The 17,521-nt window shown below is 45.5% G+C and overlaps 1 protein-coding gene across 1 annotated transcript; it reads right to left on the bottom strand.

Moving 5' to 3' along the window:
* Positions 1-591: 591 nt before the first annotated feature.
* LOC121081298 (corticotropin releasing hormone binding protein) lies at positions 592-9,472 on the bottom strand. Its single transcript, XM_040580207.1, has 7 exons — positions 9,321-9,472; positions 8,802-8,895; positions 8,014-8,171; positions 5,690-5,900; positions 4,285-4,433; positions 2,799-2,916; positions 592-1,296 (listed from the first exon to the last, which is right to left on the bottom strand). Exons 1-7 carry the CDS (start codon positions 9,399-9,401, stop codon positions 1,139-1,141), a joined length of 969 nt encoding a protein of 322 aa, XP_040436141.1. The 5' UTR covers positions 9,402-9,472; the 3' UTR covers positions 592-1,138.
* Positions 9,473-17,521: the final 8,049 nt, after the last annotated feature.

Genomic DNA, 17,521 nt, shown 5'->3' with positions numbered 1-17,521 from the left:
TTGATTTTTGGTGACTATGAGATTAAGAGCCAGAAATCAGTGGTGAAAATCGCAGGCATGCAGCTGGATTAATCAGTGTTGACCATTAATCGAACATCAGAGAAGGAACAGTTTGGTCTCATTAATCCCAGGGGGCACTCCCAGAAAACACAAGTCAGTCCATGTGCCTTCCTCCAAGCTAGGACACAACTCTGGTTCTCCACTTTGCTGTGCCTCCCGGAGCTCTCCAGGCTTACACTCCTTTTCTGGGTCACCAAATATCTGGAAAAAAACAATCTATATTTGCATATCCCTGCCTCCATGGATCAGCAGGACACCTTACCAAAAACCTTAAACAAGAAAGTTGCCCATAAGTGTACAGCTGGAATGTACTCCACATGAAGGTGTACGCAACATTGGCAAACCAAAGTTCTGCCCATAATGTTACTTGAATAGTCCACAGCTTTACAGCAACATATGCTCAAAATCATCGTTTCCAGAAAACTGCACAAGACTTAGGAAGTTTAACCAGAATGTTAAAAGTCCTCTTCAGAAAAGCACGACATAACAACGTTTTGCCAACTCTTTGAATGTATTTATTTATGTTTGGATTTGTGTAAGGAAGTTTCCATGCTATAAATTTTTATTAAAAACATGTCATTAAAAATAAATAGTACATTTATAGTCATAAACAAACCAGTAGTTTTTACACACACTAATGTTGGGTTTTCTCTTACAAAATGGGAAATGTATTCCACCATCTAATTGTTTTCTTTATACCTGATATAAAAGCCAAAAGTTGCTGCGTGAAGTTTATACGTACTGTAGATTTCATATGTCCTCAGACTAGATGCACAGCTATTTTGTGTCTGTGTTCTAATAATATTTATATGGGAAACATAGCCTTCTGTTCTTGCTATTGATTTTGGATGTGGTAAATGAGCTTAAATACTGCAGAAAAAAATTATAATAACAGAGATTAATATATTGGTTGCTTTTTGTTGCTTGCTCATGGGAATGACCGATTCATATGAAAAAAGAAATATGTTTGTACTGTAGAAAGGCTTGATAATACCAGCTGGTTAAAGGAAAAGTACATTTTTTTAATTCACCAGAATCTTGTTTTCATTAGCTATGTGAAAATGTATGGCCTGGTTTCTCAGATACTAGGAAAGCAGAATTCCTCAATGCTATTCTCCTTTCTGTTTTCTGTCTCCTGCAGATCTAGTTGATGATACTCAAATGTCACACGGTTGATGTGTTTGCCACTGGAGACCATTCGCAGCACAGTATTGTCACAGCCAATCTTCATTTGGGCTAGTTAGGGAAAAGAGATATGGAGGAGATACAAAGATACACTTATATAAGAGAGGGAAGAGACGTATGTAATGGGGTAATTACAAAGCACTGATACATAAGAATTTGGAAACAAAGCAGATTTGCGTGTAGCGATGTGTAATGTAAATGCAATGTAATGTAAAAATAAAAACCTTCTTTTGTATTTGTTAGTTTTACTTTACAAGGGCTTGGGTATTAAATCTGGTTTGTAACCTTTACTCATGCAAATGCCGCTCCCCGTCCACCTGCAGTCTCACGTATGCATAGGTAGACATGATGCAGAGGTCTATATATGTTTCTACTTGGGAAGGTATGTCACTGAGATACCATGGGTGATGGGCAATGGTAATGGCACCCTATCCTGGAGATACCAAAAAGTAACAGTATCAAAATGTTTCCTGTTAGAAGGATGAGTGGTTTTGTGCGTAAGGTGGTTCTTCAAAGTAGCAAAGGCATTTGAGAGTCCCACCAGATAAACTCAAATGGCAGCGCCCAGCATATGGACTCACTTTGGGGAAATCAAGCATGTCACTAACCCCTGCTTTTGGTGAACCATTTCAACAGGGGTTTGGCAAAGCCTGTTTTATTTGGGGAACCTGGAGCACCTTCCTCACTGGAGGGGAAAACTGGTGCGTCACTGGGAGAGTAGGGGCTGCCAAGGTGTGATTTCTCTTCCTTCACACCACCAGAAAGTACATTTTAATCTCATTGCAGTGCTCAGTATTCATTCAGCACCAGCATTTGCCAGGTAAAGCTTTGAACAGTGCCTGGACCATTAAGCTGTGGTTTGATGAAATGCAAGGGAGACCACAGGTGCAAAGTGCCAGGCACATTCCTGCTCTTCAGCCCTGCAGAAACACCACTTCTCTGGTGCACCCATTCATACTGCCAAGGTACAACATACGCCACATGGGCTAGTCTGTCACATCACCGCAACACTTCATACTCTGCTATATTGAATATTTGCGGAACTGGGAATTCTTATTTTTATGGGGAGAAAAACATCACTGACCTGGCATGATAGTGAAACAGGTTCAGAGCTCCTCCAGGGTTTAAAGCAGAGAGTGGGAGCTCTGAGGCTTTTAGGGTATGTGTTAGTCCTGCAGCAGAGAAAGAGGCTTTGGAAACACTGAGAAAACTTCTTAACTGAAAATGTAACTGTTCTGCCTTCATTTGTTATGAATTTCCAGCATCATTTATCTGTTGACACTGTAATAATCATATGTTTCATAGAATAAGTATTTTAAAAATACGTATAACTTAACCTTGTTGTAGTGATTACTGTAGGGGCAAGTGAAGTTTGTCAGGGGTGTACTGTATCACAGAGCCCAGTTGCAGTCTTGAATAGCTTTAGGTCTCATGTTCTGCTACGTGTGAAATTCACCAGTCCAGCAGGAAATTTAGGTTTGAGGGGGGTTTTGCACAACTCCCTCTGGTTAATTTTTTATTACACGGAGGTAAGTGGAAGAAGGAGTTCTTACCAGACCCATGAAAGGAGTGACAGAGGTCAGCTAGTGGAAACATCTTGGATGGATCTAAGCCAGTTCCTCCTAGAAGCTCCACAAAATCTCCCATTCCTGCACAGCCTGCTGATGGTTTCTAAAAAGGCAGAGATTAAAAGTTATTTATAATTTATCTTCAAAAGGTAGCAGTTCTTTAGACATGATTGCAACCAACAGGAAGTTTTGGAAGTCCTCTGTGCTCAAACCTGTGTGAAATCAGGCTGTTGTCATCCTGAGCCACATTACTTCAATTTTACATTAGTCAGTTAATTTCCTTAAAGAATTCCAAAGAAAGACCTCAGTAGGCTCTGAAAATTACTGACAAATAGTTAAGGTGTTGATTCAACTGCTTTTAGTGCAGGTAAGCAATCTGATTCTGGGTGCTTAGACATGTAATCAAATTAATAGAGGCATGGGCTGCACGTGTGCTCACACTCAGCTGGCAGGCAGGAACTTAAGTTCTACTATACCATACTTATTCCCAAGCAATAAGTGTTGCTAAAATGAGCTGTTCTGGCAAAGTTTAATTAAAGTAAGAATTAACCAAAAGAGCAGTTTTGTGTGATGACAATGGCTCATTGTATATTAGACTCACAAGTGTTCTTTCCTGAAAATTAATGCTGTTTGCCAAAAACATCTTGCACAGACACCTTGTACACCTTTGGGCTGTCACCCATATGCTGCTAATTAAGTGCCTGATATCATTCTCCTGCTGTTGTCCGTTTTCTGCCTGCTGCTGAATAAGTCAACTCACTTGTGCATCTTTCAAAGCCTGGTTTGCTCAGACACTGACAGTCCCTGTGAAGGACTCAGGCTGCCAGTCTCACTGGCAGCTGTAAACAAACCTTGCTCCTGTCCTTCTGGGTATTTTGGAATTTGCACCTTCTTAGACCTCCCAGGCACAAGGTGCCACCAACAGGTCTTGTCCTCTCCTCTCTGGTTGTCACCAAGCACCAAATGCTGTGGCCAGTCCCCAGCCCCACACTGTGCATCAGAGCAGATGGAGCAGAGAATGCTCAGCATGCTGAGCAGGGAATAATTTGTGACCATGTTTGTATTTTCTCTGAGCTAATACCTCACTATCTAACCCATGTCTCCTTTCTCTGTTCAGAGTGGCTGCTGCCTTCGTTAGTTTAAATACAGACAGACAGCTTTTTCCTGGAGAGCACTCCTTTCTTTCTAGTGAAATCCTTACCCTTTGTTATGGCAAGCAATATTTACATGCATTAATGGTACTTTGCATAATTCAATTGCCTCTGTAACATTACAGAAACAATAGCGACAGAGACAGACCCAGCTCCCATCTCTGGGGGGAAGCCAGGGCCCTCAGTGTGCTCACGTGGTCCGCAGCACACTTGCCTTAGCAGCCAGTGCGCCAGGCTAACCTGCTTCACCCCCTTCCCTCTCCTTCCCTGCCCAGGAAAACTGCACACGGTAGTAATTTCTTAAGAAACTAACAACTTACCTTTAGAAAAAGACCATTTAAATGTCCCAGGATAAGATCAGATATTTTTATCACCACTGGGTAGATTATGGAGAAGCTGCAGTTCCTGTGTTGATGAGGAATGACCATGGTAAAACTTCCTGAGGGAGTCTGAGAGATGACATTGCAAGCTGAGGCATGGGAGAAGGTACAAGAGTTACTTGTGCAGTCATCACTGCATGTAGCAAAATGATGTACTTTCAGTACTAATGAAGAACGGATGTTTTAATTACTGACAGTTACAACCAATGCTGACAAATATGCATATGGCATTTTCTGGGCCTCTTGCATAGCATTTGTTCCCTAGAAATTCCCTGCCCATTGCTTACCGTGTAGCAGGAGGGCTGGCAGGACTTGAGGTTGAAGCAGTCGATGAGAGAGCTCGCACCTCAAATCTATACGTCAGGGGCATATGTTATTGAGGGCTCGTACTGTTTGCCAGTCTGAAGGAGGCTAAATATGTGTGCAAGGCTTTTGTTTAGCTTTAACTGGTTACCACCTGATATTGCCAGCAAACCCCTAAGTGCTGTTCTGCTCCTTTTAACTGGAGTTCCTTACCCTGCAGAACGTCCCATTGAAATTAGAGCAGGTAGATGCTGGTTTTATCTTAAAGTTCAAACTTAACTGTTCAGGTAAAGGAGTGGCTTATCATCTGTATGTGCAACCCAAGGGATCCTCCACGCAGACCTGGAAGCCTGCAGCTGCTTCAGCAGTCCGGTGAAGGACACAAGCCACCCCCAGCAGCTGCACACAATAATCACACCCACAGACATTAAGTCATGCCAGTGCAGAGACTCAGCTTGCAGGTTTGTGCCTGAATAACTCAGAGTATGGACAGGGCACATGCTGTCACCTTCATCTTTGCATGGTAAGGCAGGTAAATCAGACTGACCTGAACGATGATTGTTAAATGTCCTGTACCCTTTTGGAGAAACAATGCAAGTGACCGTTAACTTGTGCCTTGCCAGCTCACGGGCTTAGGGACAGAACTGGCAAATAGATCTTTTTTTCCTCATTGTTCACCCAGATAGAAATTGCTGAGATAAAACTCTCTGAATTAATACTATTTGTTCTAGCCAAATGTGTTGTAACGTGGCAATACTGGATTGCAAGAGATCTTCTTTGAAAGAAAGAGTCTTCTGGTCCTGAATTGAGGCCATGCTGAAGTTATGTTTTACACTTTGTTTACTTTTTCTTTTCTTGAGACATGCACTGAGCCTGAGACAAATCCTCAGGTATGTGGGTGTGTGCGGCTCTGCTGGCATTACTGGAGCCAAGTCAGTGCGGATATTGTCAGCCAGCGAGAGAATTCAATACAAACCAAGATGCTCATTTTGCTTCCTGCCCCAAACCCAAGCCCATTTGATGTTACAAAACACAGACTTACGGAAGAGGTTGGCGTTTTTCTTTACTGTGACAGTAAATCCATTGCCTGGCTGGTGAATCCTGAAGAAGATCATTGCCACATTCTGCGATGACCTGATGCTCCTCTGAATATTGCCACTTTCACAAAAATCTACGTATCTTTGGGAAGTGGGGAGGGGATGGTCCAAGGAACTGGGAAATTTCTCTCCTTTGAGTATCCAGCCATCAAATACCTACAGGGTTTGAATAATTGAAAACAAGGATTTTGCTTATCGCTCTTTCAGCAGAGAACAGAAACTTTAAGTATTGCAGGCACTGTTTTATCTTGAGACCAGCGGCCTGTTCAAAGCCACCAACTGTAAACAAAAATTCTTTGCATTTATTGATTTCCTATCACTTAACTGATTATTCAAGCTTCAATATGAATTTAGGAAAGGGAAACATAAATTGTAGTGTCTTTATTTCCTTCCGGTGACAATTTGGTGACCTTTTTTTGAGGCAAGCAGCTCTTTTTGCCTCCGCATCATCACATTTGCATCTTTTTTTTTTTTTTTTTTTTTTTTTTTTTTTTTTTTTATTTCTCACTATTGTAATTTCATTGCTACCAAGAGAAGTTTTTGACCAGCTTGATTTGGAAGCCACACAAAACATGTCACCCTTTCAGACTCTGGGTATTGAGTCCATTATCTGGCCTGTAATTTTCCACCATCCATGTTTTGCAGCTTGTCATTAATGGGCCCAGAGGCATTCCAGAGGTATTGGAATACAATAAAGCTTCAGGGAGGAATTATTGGCAGAGGTATTGCTCTCTCCTGCATCTGTTCTTTCAGCTCTTCCTAACCACTAGAAAGCAGAACAAATGCTGCCTTACTTGGCTGCATCTTAAGCAGCAACCTCTACTTCCCTTCACAACAAAAATAGCAACAATTTGCCCTCACCGTCTTCAGGGAAATGTGTCAGAAATGTGTCAGAACTAGAGATCTGTATTAACTCAGTATACCTGTGCAGCTGCCTGCCTCGCTGTTACAGCTCCCTCCCAGCCACTCTCACCCAGTAATTCCTTCTATGCTCCAGTCAATACTTGGAAAATCCAAGGACCAGATCCTGCCATCACTTTGGTAAGTAATCCTAATGCGAGTATGTGTGGGACTTCCTCACGGAAAAGCTACAGGATCAGTCTCTGGATTTGCCAGAGCTGTAAGTTTTCTGAAGTAATGAGGCGTGGGCTCAAATCACAGCAAGGAAAAGCTGCCTCTATAACTACAATAGTATAATGCAGAAACTGGGGACCCCATGATCAAAAGAAGGAAACCTCTATAAAGACTCAAAGATCTCTTGGCAATTTCCTAGCCTCCGTAAGTGCCTGTAAGTCTAGGTACAACATCCTTGGACCCACGGCAGGCTGAAATCAGCCTGCTTTAGCAACGTGGGGAGACATCCCAGCCAGGGGTACAGGATCGAGGAACAGGATCCCCCAATGTAAAGCAAGCAGGGCGACAGCATCCATCCAAGAGAAGGAGACAAGGAAAAGGCTGAAGGGCAGCTGTCCTCCTTCTCCTTCCCAGAGCTCAGCTTGCTCAGCTGGGTGGGGTGGGGGCTGTGCTGTGCATGGCCACTGCAGCACAAAGGGCAGGGTGCAGGGTGAGGGGAACAGCCAGGGGCTGTCAAGCCTCCCCTTCTCTCCTGAATCAAGTTCAGATCTTGGTCAACACTTCTGACTGCTAGTAAAATGCACTTATAAAGTTTTTGATACTGGATTATAAATGGTTCTGTGTCATGAACCTCTTTCTGCTCAGAGCCAACATCCTGAAAAGCTCTAATGGGGCCATGGAAAAGAAAGCCTGCAATGAGCCACTCATTAATAAGCTGATGCTAAGTGATCTGCAGGCAGAGGTCCTGGAGCAGTAACAGCCGTTCTGAGAGCTGTATCATTATCTGTGGGGCTTGTGTGATTCATAACGCAGTAAGAAATCCCTCCTAATGGGGCTGAGGGGCTCAGCTTGTGCTGACCAAACTTTTCAGTCAGTCCTCCAGGCACGGACACTCTGTAGAGGTGCTCCTGGAAGAGTTCAGTAGACTGGATGCTGCAGTTTGGAGAGGGATTCTCAGCCTACACCTGACTGCTTTAGGGGGATGATGATGGAAGGGGACATAGCCAAAGTGCCTCAGGGAGGAGGAACATCCACACCAGAGATGACTTTTCTCTGAAAGCCTGTTCTGCACACACAAACACACACATGCTCACATGCACAAGTTCTCACCTGCCCCTTCCACATGTAGCGGATGTCTCACATGTCAGATGGGAGCAGGGAAGGGCAAGCGCAGCAGGACTTGCCAGCTTCTTACCTTCAGGATGTCGCCCCCTTGGCAATCGATGTTTACAAAGTTGTAGTTTATTGTGATGAGCTCCTCGGGCTCCCCGATGAAGAATGTTGCACAGTGCAGCTGCGGTTGGTCTGCAGTGAAGGTGAACTGCCCCTCTATACTTAGCATGTCGATACACCCTGCAGAAACAGATGCAGAGCTGCTGCCTCAGCCTGCTGGGGAGGGAGACCCAGTGCCAGCTCCCTTGGCGCAGGGAAGGGGCGAGCCAGGGAGACCCACACACTGAGACTGGTCTGGCAGTGATGGGAGGGAGACTCGGCTGGAGCAATGAGGAACCTGCTGAACATTAGAGGATGAATAGTAACGCAGAGGTGTAAGCACAAGTGTGTGATGTGGGGATGTGGAGGGGATGACATGTCGAAGCGTCTCTGAGCAGAAAACTCTGTATGTGCACAAGTGCACAAACACCCTGTTCCTTCAGATTTCTCTCTAATCACAGCTTTTCCATCTGCCTCATCCCCTGGAGATGTGACCTGCCCAGGGATGCAGGTGGCAATCCCATCCTCTTCCCATTGCTTGGGACCCACAACACTGACCCCAACCTCTTTTCAGAGCCATGTTTTGATCCCTGTGTCTCAACCACCACAGTTTTCCTGAGATTTTAACACTTTGTCCTTCTCCCCTGTCTTGCAAAAAGTGCCTGCAGCTCTGTCACTCTCAAATAGTCCCCTTCTCCTCCCTGAGCCCCGACATCCCCGCAGGACTCTCCCACCCACTGATGGTCTCCACCAGAACACCAAAAAACTCACGAAGTGACCGCCGGTAGATCTGCCCTGCAGACAGCTCTCGCTTCAGATCTTCACTGAGGAGTAGGAAGGGCTCATCTTCACCAACATCCCTCACCTGGTGAAGGAAAGAGGGCAAGAAGAGGCTGGGGCAAAGTGAAACAGTCTTTTCCCTGCACCTCTCAAGAGCAGGCACCAGCAGATTAAATCCCTCCCCCAGAAACAGTGCAGCGGTGGAAGAACTCAGTCAGAAAGCTGCCAACCTGCAGCAGAGGGGAACAAAGCTGCCACCTAAGAGGTGAGCCCAGAAGCTCAGTGCACAGCGAGTCTCAAATCCTCAGCAAAAATGCAAGTTTGAGAAAAAGGAGGAGAAAAAAATGGGAGGACACAGGCAGGACTACCCAGGTGTAGGTTTAAGTCAGGAGGAATTGGAATAGGAGGGGAGAGAGGAAAAAGCATGATGCTTGAAAGCTGGGAGTACGAGTTAGAAGACAGCAGCTAAAAGCACAGCGAGGCACTTTAGTCCTCAGCCCCATTGCTCACCTCTAGGTATCTGGTCTCCCCCTTGGAGGCTGCCAGGAAGATGAGAACGAAGTGGCATTGAAACTGGAAAGCAGACGGCATGCTGACACCTCCTCTGCCAGCCCTCCCTCTCTCCCTGTGGCCAAGTTTCTCCCGAACTGTGCCGGTAGGCAGGAGCCGCTGGGGTATCTTGGAGAGACTCTTTTTATAGAGCTGTTGGGAGGGGAGGCACTTGGTCCCCGTACTGATAGGGTAACCCATGGTAACTGAATTCCTCTCGCAGTGACATAGTACGTGGGCATGACGAGGGTCCAAATCACAGCCACAAATTTTCAAGCCAGTTGAACTCCCCTCACTGGCAGGTGTCTTTTCTACTTATCTGTCTGGCAGAGCTGAAAAAGCTCTGCAGAGGGCAGCCCATCCCTGTGCAGCTGGGGCACTTGTGTGGTGTGTTTATTTCCAGTTACTCCAGAGTGAGGAATGAGGAGCATCCCTCCCTCCTCCTCTTTCCTGCTTTCCAGTCCCAGGGCATTTTGGACCTGCAGGGCTCCCTGCCTCCCTCCTTCTGCTCTGCGACATGCAGCTCTCTGCAGCCTCCGTGCCAGGTGCTTTCTACTGGCCAGGCCTGAGTGGGTGCCCCTGCATCCAGCCAGGCTTGCAGCCTGGGGCCAGCATCCCTCTGGGGCTGTGGGGTCTGCTGGCTTCTAGGTACTGCACCTGCAACTGGGGCTCTGCAGCAAGTACAAAGGCAAACCCAGACAGCTCTCCCTGCCACACATGGCTTTCATACAGGAATTAGGAAAAGCTGGGGTTCCCAAGGGCATATTCCCCATGGAACAACTGATACTGCACCAGCCCTGATCCTCAAGAGAAACATGAGAAAGGCCTTCAACAGATGAACCTGGGAATGAAAATTCGTAACTCTGCAGAGTACTAAAAAGCAGTAACTCGGCAGAAATATTAGTTTTAATATATATTCTTGTTTTCCCCCGACCCAGGATGAACCATCAATACTCTGCAGGCAGTAACTACCCTTTCCACATCATTCTTGCTAATGTCTTGTTCTGCTCTATGCTTCCCTGTCAAATTGTCACTTTGGTTCAGCAAAACTTAGAAATAATATTAGAAATATTATTTAGAAATAATATGATCTGGACTTGGAAAGCTTTAAGTTTGCTGCTTCTGATTTCATTGGAGGGCTTGTGGAACAGTTACTTGCTGTTTCACCCAACTTGTTGGTCAAACAACAACTAAATAAATCTTATTCTGTCTACACACCTGTGGCTCTGACCCTATTATACTATAATTCCTATTCTGATGGTTTACTTTAATGTAAACTATGATATTACTCCATATCTGCATGGAACTTCTCTGAATTTGCTGTATCTGTGTGGGTTTCAAGAGCATAAAAAGTACTAAGGAAGTGGAAAACATTATTTTTGAACTTTGACATCAAGTTGCATTTGAAGGTTGTTAAAACTGCTTTGGAGAACGAAGTAGTTAATTACTGCATGAACCAAGACTGAATTAATTATCCTCATGTACTTGCTTTGAATTGTTTAAATACTGTGATTTTAGGCAAGGAGTATCAGAAGATTATGCAAGGGAGTTTGGAATCTGAAATCCGTTGAAGTTCTTTGGGAATTACAAGTTTTGCTGGAAAATTGCAGGGTTTAGTCCCAACTTGCATTACAGGGTGGCTGAGAGGTTAATCAGGGTGGTGAGAGGTGCCCTGGAGACCACTGGGATCCTGTGGGACCAGGAAGGGTTGCAGGGGAGCCCAGCCTCATCTGCTTTTCTTATCACACATTCACTTTCTGAAGAAATGAAGAACGTTAGAATTACAGCATGACCCCTCCACTCCCCATCTTTGAGGCACTTTGCAGAACCTAGTCCCAGTTCCACCTGGGGTGTCCCGGTTTGCCCTGCTTGACCCCCAACCTAGACCTCAGATGCTGAGTCCTTGTATGTCTTCAATAAAGGACAGAGAGTGTTTGATTCTGTGAGAATTTGACCAGTTAATGAAGATTTGGTTAAATTCAGCTCTAAAAATGAGTGAAAGACAAATGACATTGCAGCTAAATCAGTGTGACTGTCTGTTAAACCAGCTGTGAGGTGATCTGCTCAGAACAAAACTTACCAGCGCCAATGTCAACGTATTTTAAACTCTTGCCCATGAATAGCTGAGGTCTGGGCTAGCATAACATTCACTGGTGGAGGTGCCCGGACAAGCAAGTAGCTCCAGGGGCTGGAGGACAGCCTGGAAGATGAGGTGAGGGGACTATCCTTGTCCAGCTAGGAGAGGGAGGGTGGGAGGGAGGACAGGAGCCATCTTGACATCTGTTGTGATTTCTTACTCACACATCACCTACAGAGGCTTTGCATTTCCTATGCAACAGCTGCAGAGTTTGCTTTGGGCAGTACAAACATTCTCTATAACATTAGTGCAAAAGCTAAACTCAGACACCCCTTGCTGTGGATGTAGGGTTTGGTTTTAACAGAGGCGCTAAGGCAACTTGTCATCTACTCTGAGTCATCTTCTGCTTTGCTTTTTGGCTCTGGACTCAGCAGAAGCCAATGAAGCACAATGGTATCTTGCCCAGTCTCATTGCAAAGCCTTAAAGTGCCTGGGGTAATTTCTTGTGTCCTCAAATATGGGGCTGCCCTCAGTCCCCAGATTCTTATATGCTTCTGTTGCACCTCTAATGCTTGTGGAAGGCAAATATTTGGGATGGGGATAGGAAAACACATGCAGAGAGGTGCAGCTGCTGCTGCTGGCAGGGTCTCTGCCCTGCAGTACCTCCACACCTGACCCAGGTGCAGCCTGGGCAGATAGACCCCCAAAGGGGACCAGTTCTGGGGGAAGAAGGGGGCTTAGCTCCAAGCCCCTACACCCCTGCTGTCAGAAGGCAAGAGAGGATGGGGGACCACCTCCCCACTCAACACTGCTGCCTCCTCACAGGCTATCACAGGTCTCCTTCTACTCTGCACCTCCCTTTGCCTGCTCCAGTGCTGCTTTGCTTTAAGGCCACTGGCAGAGTCTGAGCATTTCAGGGGATGAAATCGTGATTAACAAAGCAAAGAAAAATCAGCCGTTTAAACAGGGTTCAAAACATCCCTGCAGCAGAAGAGAAAAAGCACCTTCAATGCGATACAAACCCTTGGGCAAATGAGGAAGGTGTCATTTTGCTTTCAGGGCGTCGAGTCATGTTAACACTTTGTAGGACAATTTTTTTTATTAATATCAAATTATATAACACAGCAGGACACATTCCCAATCTGACCCTGCTAGGGGCTAGATAATCCAGCTGTTTTCTTGCTATAACACCTCAACTCTCCCAGAAACCATAACTCACTCTGGGAGCAGCCCCTTTCCCTGGCAGAAGCAATGGGATGCCATTATGCTGGTGAGAGACCGGGCTGCATGTGGGGTATCACCCACCCTGCTTTACTACAGCTCAGGGGGAGTATTGCTGGGGCACCCCAGCCTCTGCAGAGCCTCAGGTGAAAGCAGTACTTGTGGGTGGTTCTTTTAGGCCATTCAGCTACTGCTTGGGAGACCCACCTGCCCCACGGTGGGAATCCTCTGCCTTGCGCTCAGAGCTTGTAGGTGTCTTGTCAGCTATTACAGCAGAGAATTGATCCCAGTTGTGGTAAGAGATGGAGAAAATAGAGCTGAATAAAAAGAGTAGTGAAACAAACTCCATTTACCCTCCCCTGTGTTGGTCAGGCAATGCTCTGCGCTGTAATACAGGTGGTAAATGCAGTTTGTTTTCCTCAAATGTAAGGTAGTTGGTACAGGAAGATTGTGGAAGATGTTCTTGGTAGTGAGATTTCCCAGTGAGCAGTGCTTGAGTTACAAACACTTCTTAGGGATCCCTCCCCAATATGAAGAAGGGCCAGGTGCTATGAACCCTTCCTGCTCTCCAAAAGGGTCCCTTGAATCCTCAACTCACTAACACAGCACCTTCCATGCTTTAATTCCTGCAGAAGATCATTTTATTTTAGTATTCACTTCACCACAAACGTGCTGGAAGCTGTGGCCCCTACTCCATCCACTCAGCGTGTGAATTTCACCTGCAGCACATCTCATCCTGCGCCCACGTAAAGGTACAAACCTCGAGGCTTGCTGACTCTGGAGAACCTGTAAAACCACAGCTGCTGGACTTCCTACCAGATACTTGTTGAAAATCACTATCTTCTGGTTCAGGCCATATTTTAAACCCACCGTTTCTTGCTGTCTGGAGCACGTCCCTCCTCAGCTGCAGCCTGACTGCTGGCACAAGCAGCCAGAGCAAACCAAGCCTTCCTCTAGCACCAGCACCTTAAACAAGAGCTACTTTTCCTATATAGACACAACCCCATGCAGGCTCTCACTCCATGCCACGGGGAGCAGCCCAGCTGCTGCACATCCCACAGGCCCCCTCTCTTTGTTTGTGACCCATGGTTTCTTCAGCTGACAGCAGCAGCAGTGAGTCTGCAGTGCTACACCACTGACTGCTCAAGTGGAGACAATTTCTCCTGCCTTGGGCACTCTGTCCTCAGCTGTGATGCTGATTTCTCACTGCTGCTCTGCGCTGGCTAAAGAGATATGGTGTGAGGTAATGCACAGTGCAAGACGTCTGGCTGAACTTCAAACTTCCTCTTGTGTCAGCTGCTAAACATTGTGCTGAGCTACATTTATTTCCCTTATGCTCATCCCCACTGTAACTCAGATTTAATTCAGGGACTAGTTTTTCCTTTCCCCCAATATGTCTGGGAGATGTAGTACTAGCCAATCCTTGCTTTTTACCATGTGGCTGCAGGTCTCATGCCAATGTCCATATCGTTGCAGGGAAGGGGGTTGCTGCACATCACTTGTGTTTTATTATACATGCCATTCAACTGGTTGCAAATCCTTCAGTATATAATTCCCGAATGGTGTGATCAGTTAGCCCAGGTTAAGGTGAAGAAGCGGCCCTGAAGTGTCGTAAAGGCTAAATTTTTGGTCTTGTCCTTGCTAAATTGCATGCCAGAAATCACTTGTTGCTCTGAAATAAAACCACAGAAAAGGAAGAAAAGGGGAGGCTTTACAGCAAATTGCAGCCCTGGAGGTCCTTAGGAAACGATGTCCTTGATACAGACTCATACAAGACTGCTTCAAAAACTGTCTGAGAGATCCAGAAGCTACAGCCAAACATGTATGGACCTCCTGCTTCTGGTTCAGTTCCCTCATTTCATAAGTCACCACAGAAAACGCTGGGGTTCCTAGATCCATACTCAATACTTGCAAATCGTTACGGAATACTTCATGTCAGCTCTGAGGGACTTTGCAGCCAATCTCATCAGCAACCATCAGGCCCCTCTCCACTAAGAGGTCACACCACGATTCATGTTATCATTGCTGATAAGGGCAAATTAATTATCAAGATACATGCTGCCAAATCACCTGTGTATCCAGCACACACAGTCACCACCACATCCCATTGCAATGGTTCACGCACTGCCCTGCCCAGGACCCAGCCAGGAGATGACCCATAGTGCAGACCCAAAAAACCAATGTGGAGCTTATAAACATCTCCAAAACCCTCATTGCCTGGAGAACCCAAACTGTGACTGCCAGACTGCTCAGGACCATAACTGTGGCTGTGATCATGACTACATTTGGGGACCGTCTGTGGCATTTAAGAAGTGAGTTTGATTGTTGCCATGGCAGTTATTGATGGGTAACCAGCCATTCTACAAAATGCATCTGCTAATTATTTGAAACAGCTTAAGCAGCTAGGCTATGGACATATAATAGGAAAGGTACAGTTCAACATGACTGAAGTAACTGAATTGGCCCTGTCAATGACTTGATATGCTCCTTTTACAGGAAACCAGTCAGAGTTGCAATGACAGCTGAAGGAGAGTAAGCCCAGCAGCAGAAACACCAAGTCTGAAATCACATTTTGTACTTCATTCCTTTACTCTTGTATTGGTTTCAGCATCAGGCAGGTTTCCCAATAGTCCCTGATCCAACCTGAGCCCAAAACTCCTCCCTCTGTGGTCAGTGACTATCTCTGTTACTGACTTCTGTTGCTACCTGTCTACCCCAGCTCTGTGCTGGGTATGGTAAGCCTCTTCCAAGCCTTGCCATACATCTCTCTGTAATGACACTTCTATTACTTCTTGGTGTGTGTCTAAATTGGCTTTAAATAAAGCTGAACTTTCTATAAGGGGAAGTAAGTGTAGCTTGTTAACTCTGGGCAGTTTGACACAAGAGATGTGTGATTTGTCATGTTGAATAGTTTAGAGAAATGACAAACATGTGTGATTTACGAACTAAAACCCTATCAGCATCATGCAGGCTCGATGATAAGTGTTGCATTAACACTATTTATAGTATTGAATAAAGGCAAGAACTGTGAAGCCCACAGTTTAGCAGGTTACAAATAATCAAGCAAACATTCAGACACTGAGATTACCCTGAGGGCGGTTATCGCCACCAGCTCTGCCTGTGACTCAACCCAGTGTCTGCACAAAGTAGTCAGGGCCAAGAAGTGGGAGCAGAGAGAAGTCTTCTCCCAGGAAGGGGAGATGTGGGAGGGGGTGACTGGCACAGCTGCGTGCCATCACTCTGGCATTAGGAGGGGCACCATTTGCCCAGATGTTTAATTTCAGCCTGAGCCTGCTTCCTCTATGGATCCCCCACATGGTACCTGTCTTCTCAAGGACTGGTGCAGGAAGACCTCAATGCCAGACCCACACGCAGGTGTCAATGTGGCTCCCAGGCAAGGGACCGTGGTAGGTGACTCCTTCAGTCCATGTCTATGGAACAGAGTGGGTTGTGTTTGCCTTTGCCAGCTGCAGCAGCTGCTCTGATCAGTCCCAGTGGCCTTGCAGAAGAAAAATCTCCTTTGCAAAACACGGCAGTTATGGGAAGCATAGTCCTCATGGCCCAGGCCAAGTCCTGTGCCAGACTTAGAGAAGACACGATGCTGCAGCCTTCTCCCAGTGACCCTGCCCCAGGCAACAGCTCCTGTTCCTCCACTCCCAAATTTCCTGTTCAACTCCAGGTTACTAGAACATTTGTCACTATTTTCAACGCTGAGGTCACTTTATTATACAGAATATAATTTTCAGATGTATTGAGAAATCTTAGTATTTACACATCATGTCACAAAATTCATTAGATTTGGGTCACTATGAAGAACAAACTTTTATCTTTGACAAAGCAATACTTTGATAGGTGATATTTTAAGATATTTTTCCTACCCAAGGACAAGTATTTCTCAGATGAAGTGACTGTTTCCTTGACTGAGTCTTTCTCATCCAGGAAAAAACTGTGATTCAACACGATTGTCTCTGGTAGTGTTAGGCATCACAGTAATGGGCCCATTTCAGAAATACTGTGGAGTGTTGCACCATTCAGCTAGTCAATATGAGTCAGATAAGAGATGCCACCATACCCAGCACAATGGTATATTTATCCTTTCAACTGCTCCTACTTAGTCCTTTATTTTTCACACCCATGTGATTCCTTACCAGTTATCAGTACTGTACAGGCTGCAGTGCAAACACTTTGATTAGTTACTCTCCAAACACTCCTAGGTGAAAGTACTAGAATATTTTGTGTCAGTGTAAAAACTGTAAACACTGAAGGACTTCCAGGTCACCCAGTCAGCATTTTTCAACCTCCTGAAGTCTAAAGACAGCTTCCCTTTGACAGCGGTGTCACAGACCATCTTTACCTTGGGTGTGCCAACGAACATTTTCCTTTCAAACAGAAACCATACTTGGCTTTCAAAGGCTAATGATTCTCCTTTACATAATATTATTCCTGGGGCACCAAAAATGACAACAAAAATTTCCTAAGTGAAAACTGCAGAATTAAGTCATTAGTGCAAGTACAAAGAGAGCTTTGGTTTCACCTAGCCAAGGCATTAATGGTTTAATGGGATGGAGCTCTTCAACCCTGCACCTTGCCTAGCCACCCTTTGCTCAGCCATAGGGACTTACTTGCTGCTGTCACTCGATGTCCCCAGTGAGGACATCCCCAGGGCTAGGGAACCTGCATCTTTCTGCAGCATTCTCAACTTCTTGCCGTTTTTCAGCTCCAAAACCACAACATTAACTAAGGCTTTGGGTGGTTCAGTTGCTCTTCTGCTCTTTGCAAGATGTTCTGCCCACAGTTTTTTTTCTTTCTATAGCATCATTCTGTTTCCACATAGTGCTTTTCTGGGTTCACGCAACCCCTGGGA

This window comes from Falco naumanni, chromosome Z (assembly GCF_017639655.2).
Source record: "Falco naumanni isolate bFalNau1 chromosome Z, bFalNau1.pat, whole genome shotgun sequence".
Lineage (NCBI taxonomy): Eukaryota > Metazoa > Chordata > Aves > Falconiformes > Falconidae > Falco > Falco naumanni.
This window is presented reverse-complemented; position numbering and strand designations above follow the sequence as displayed.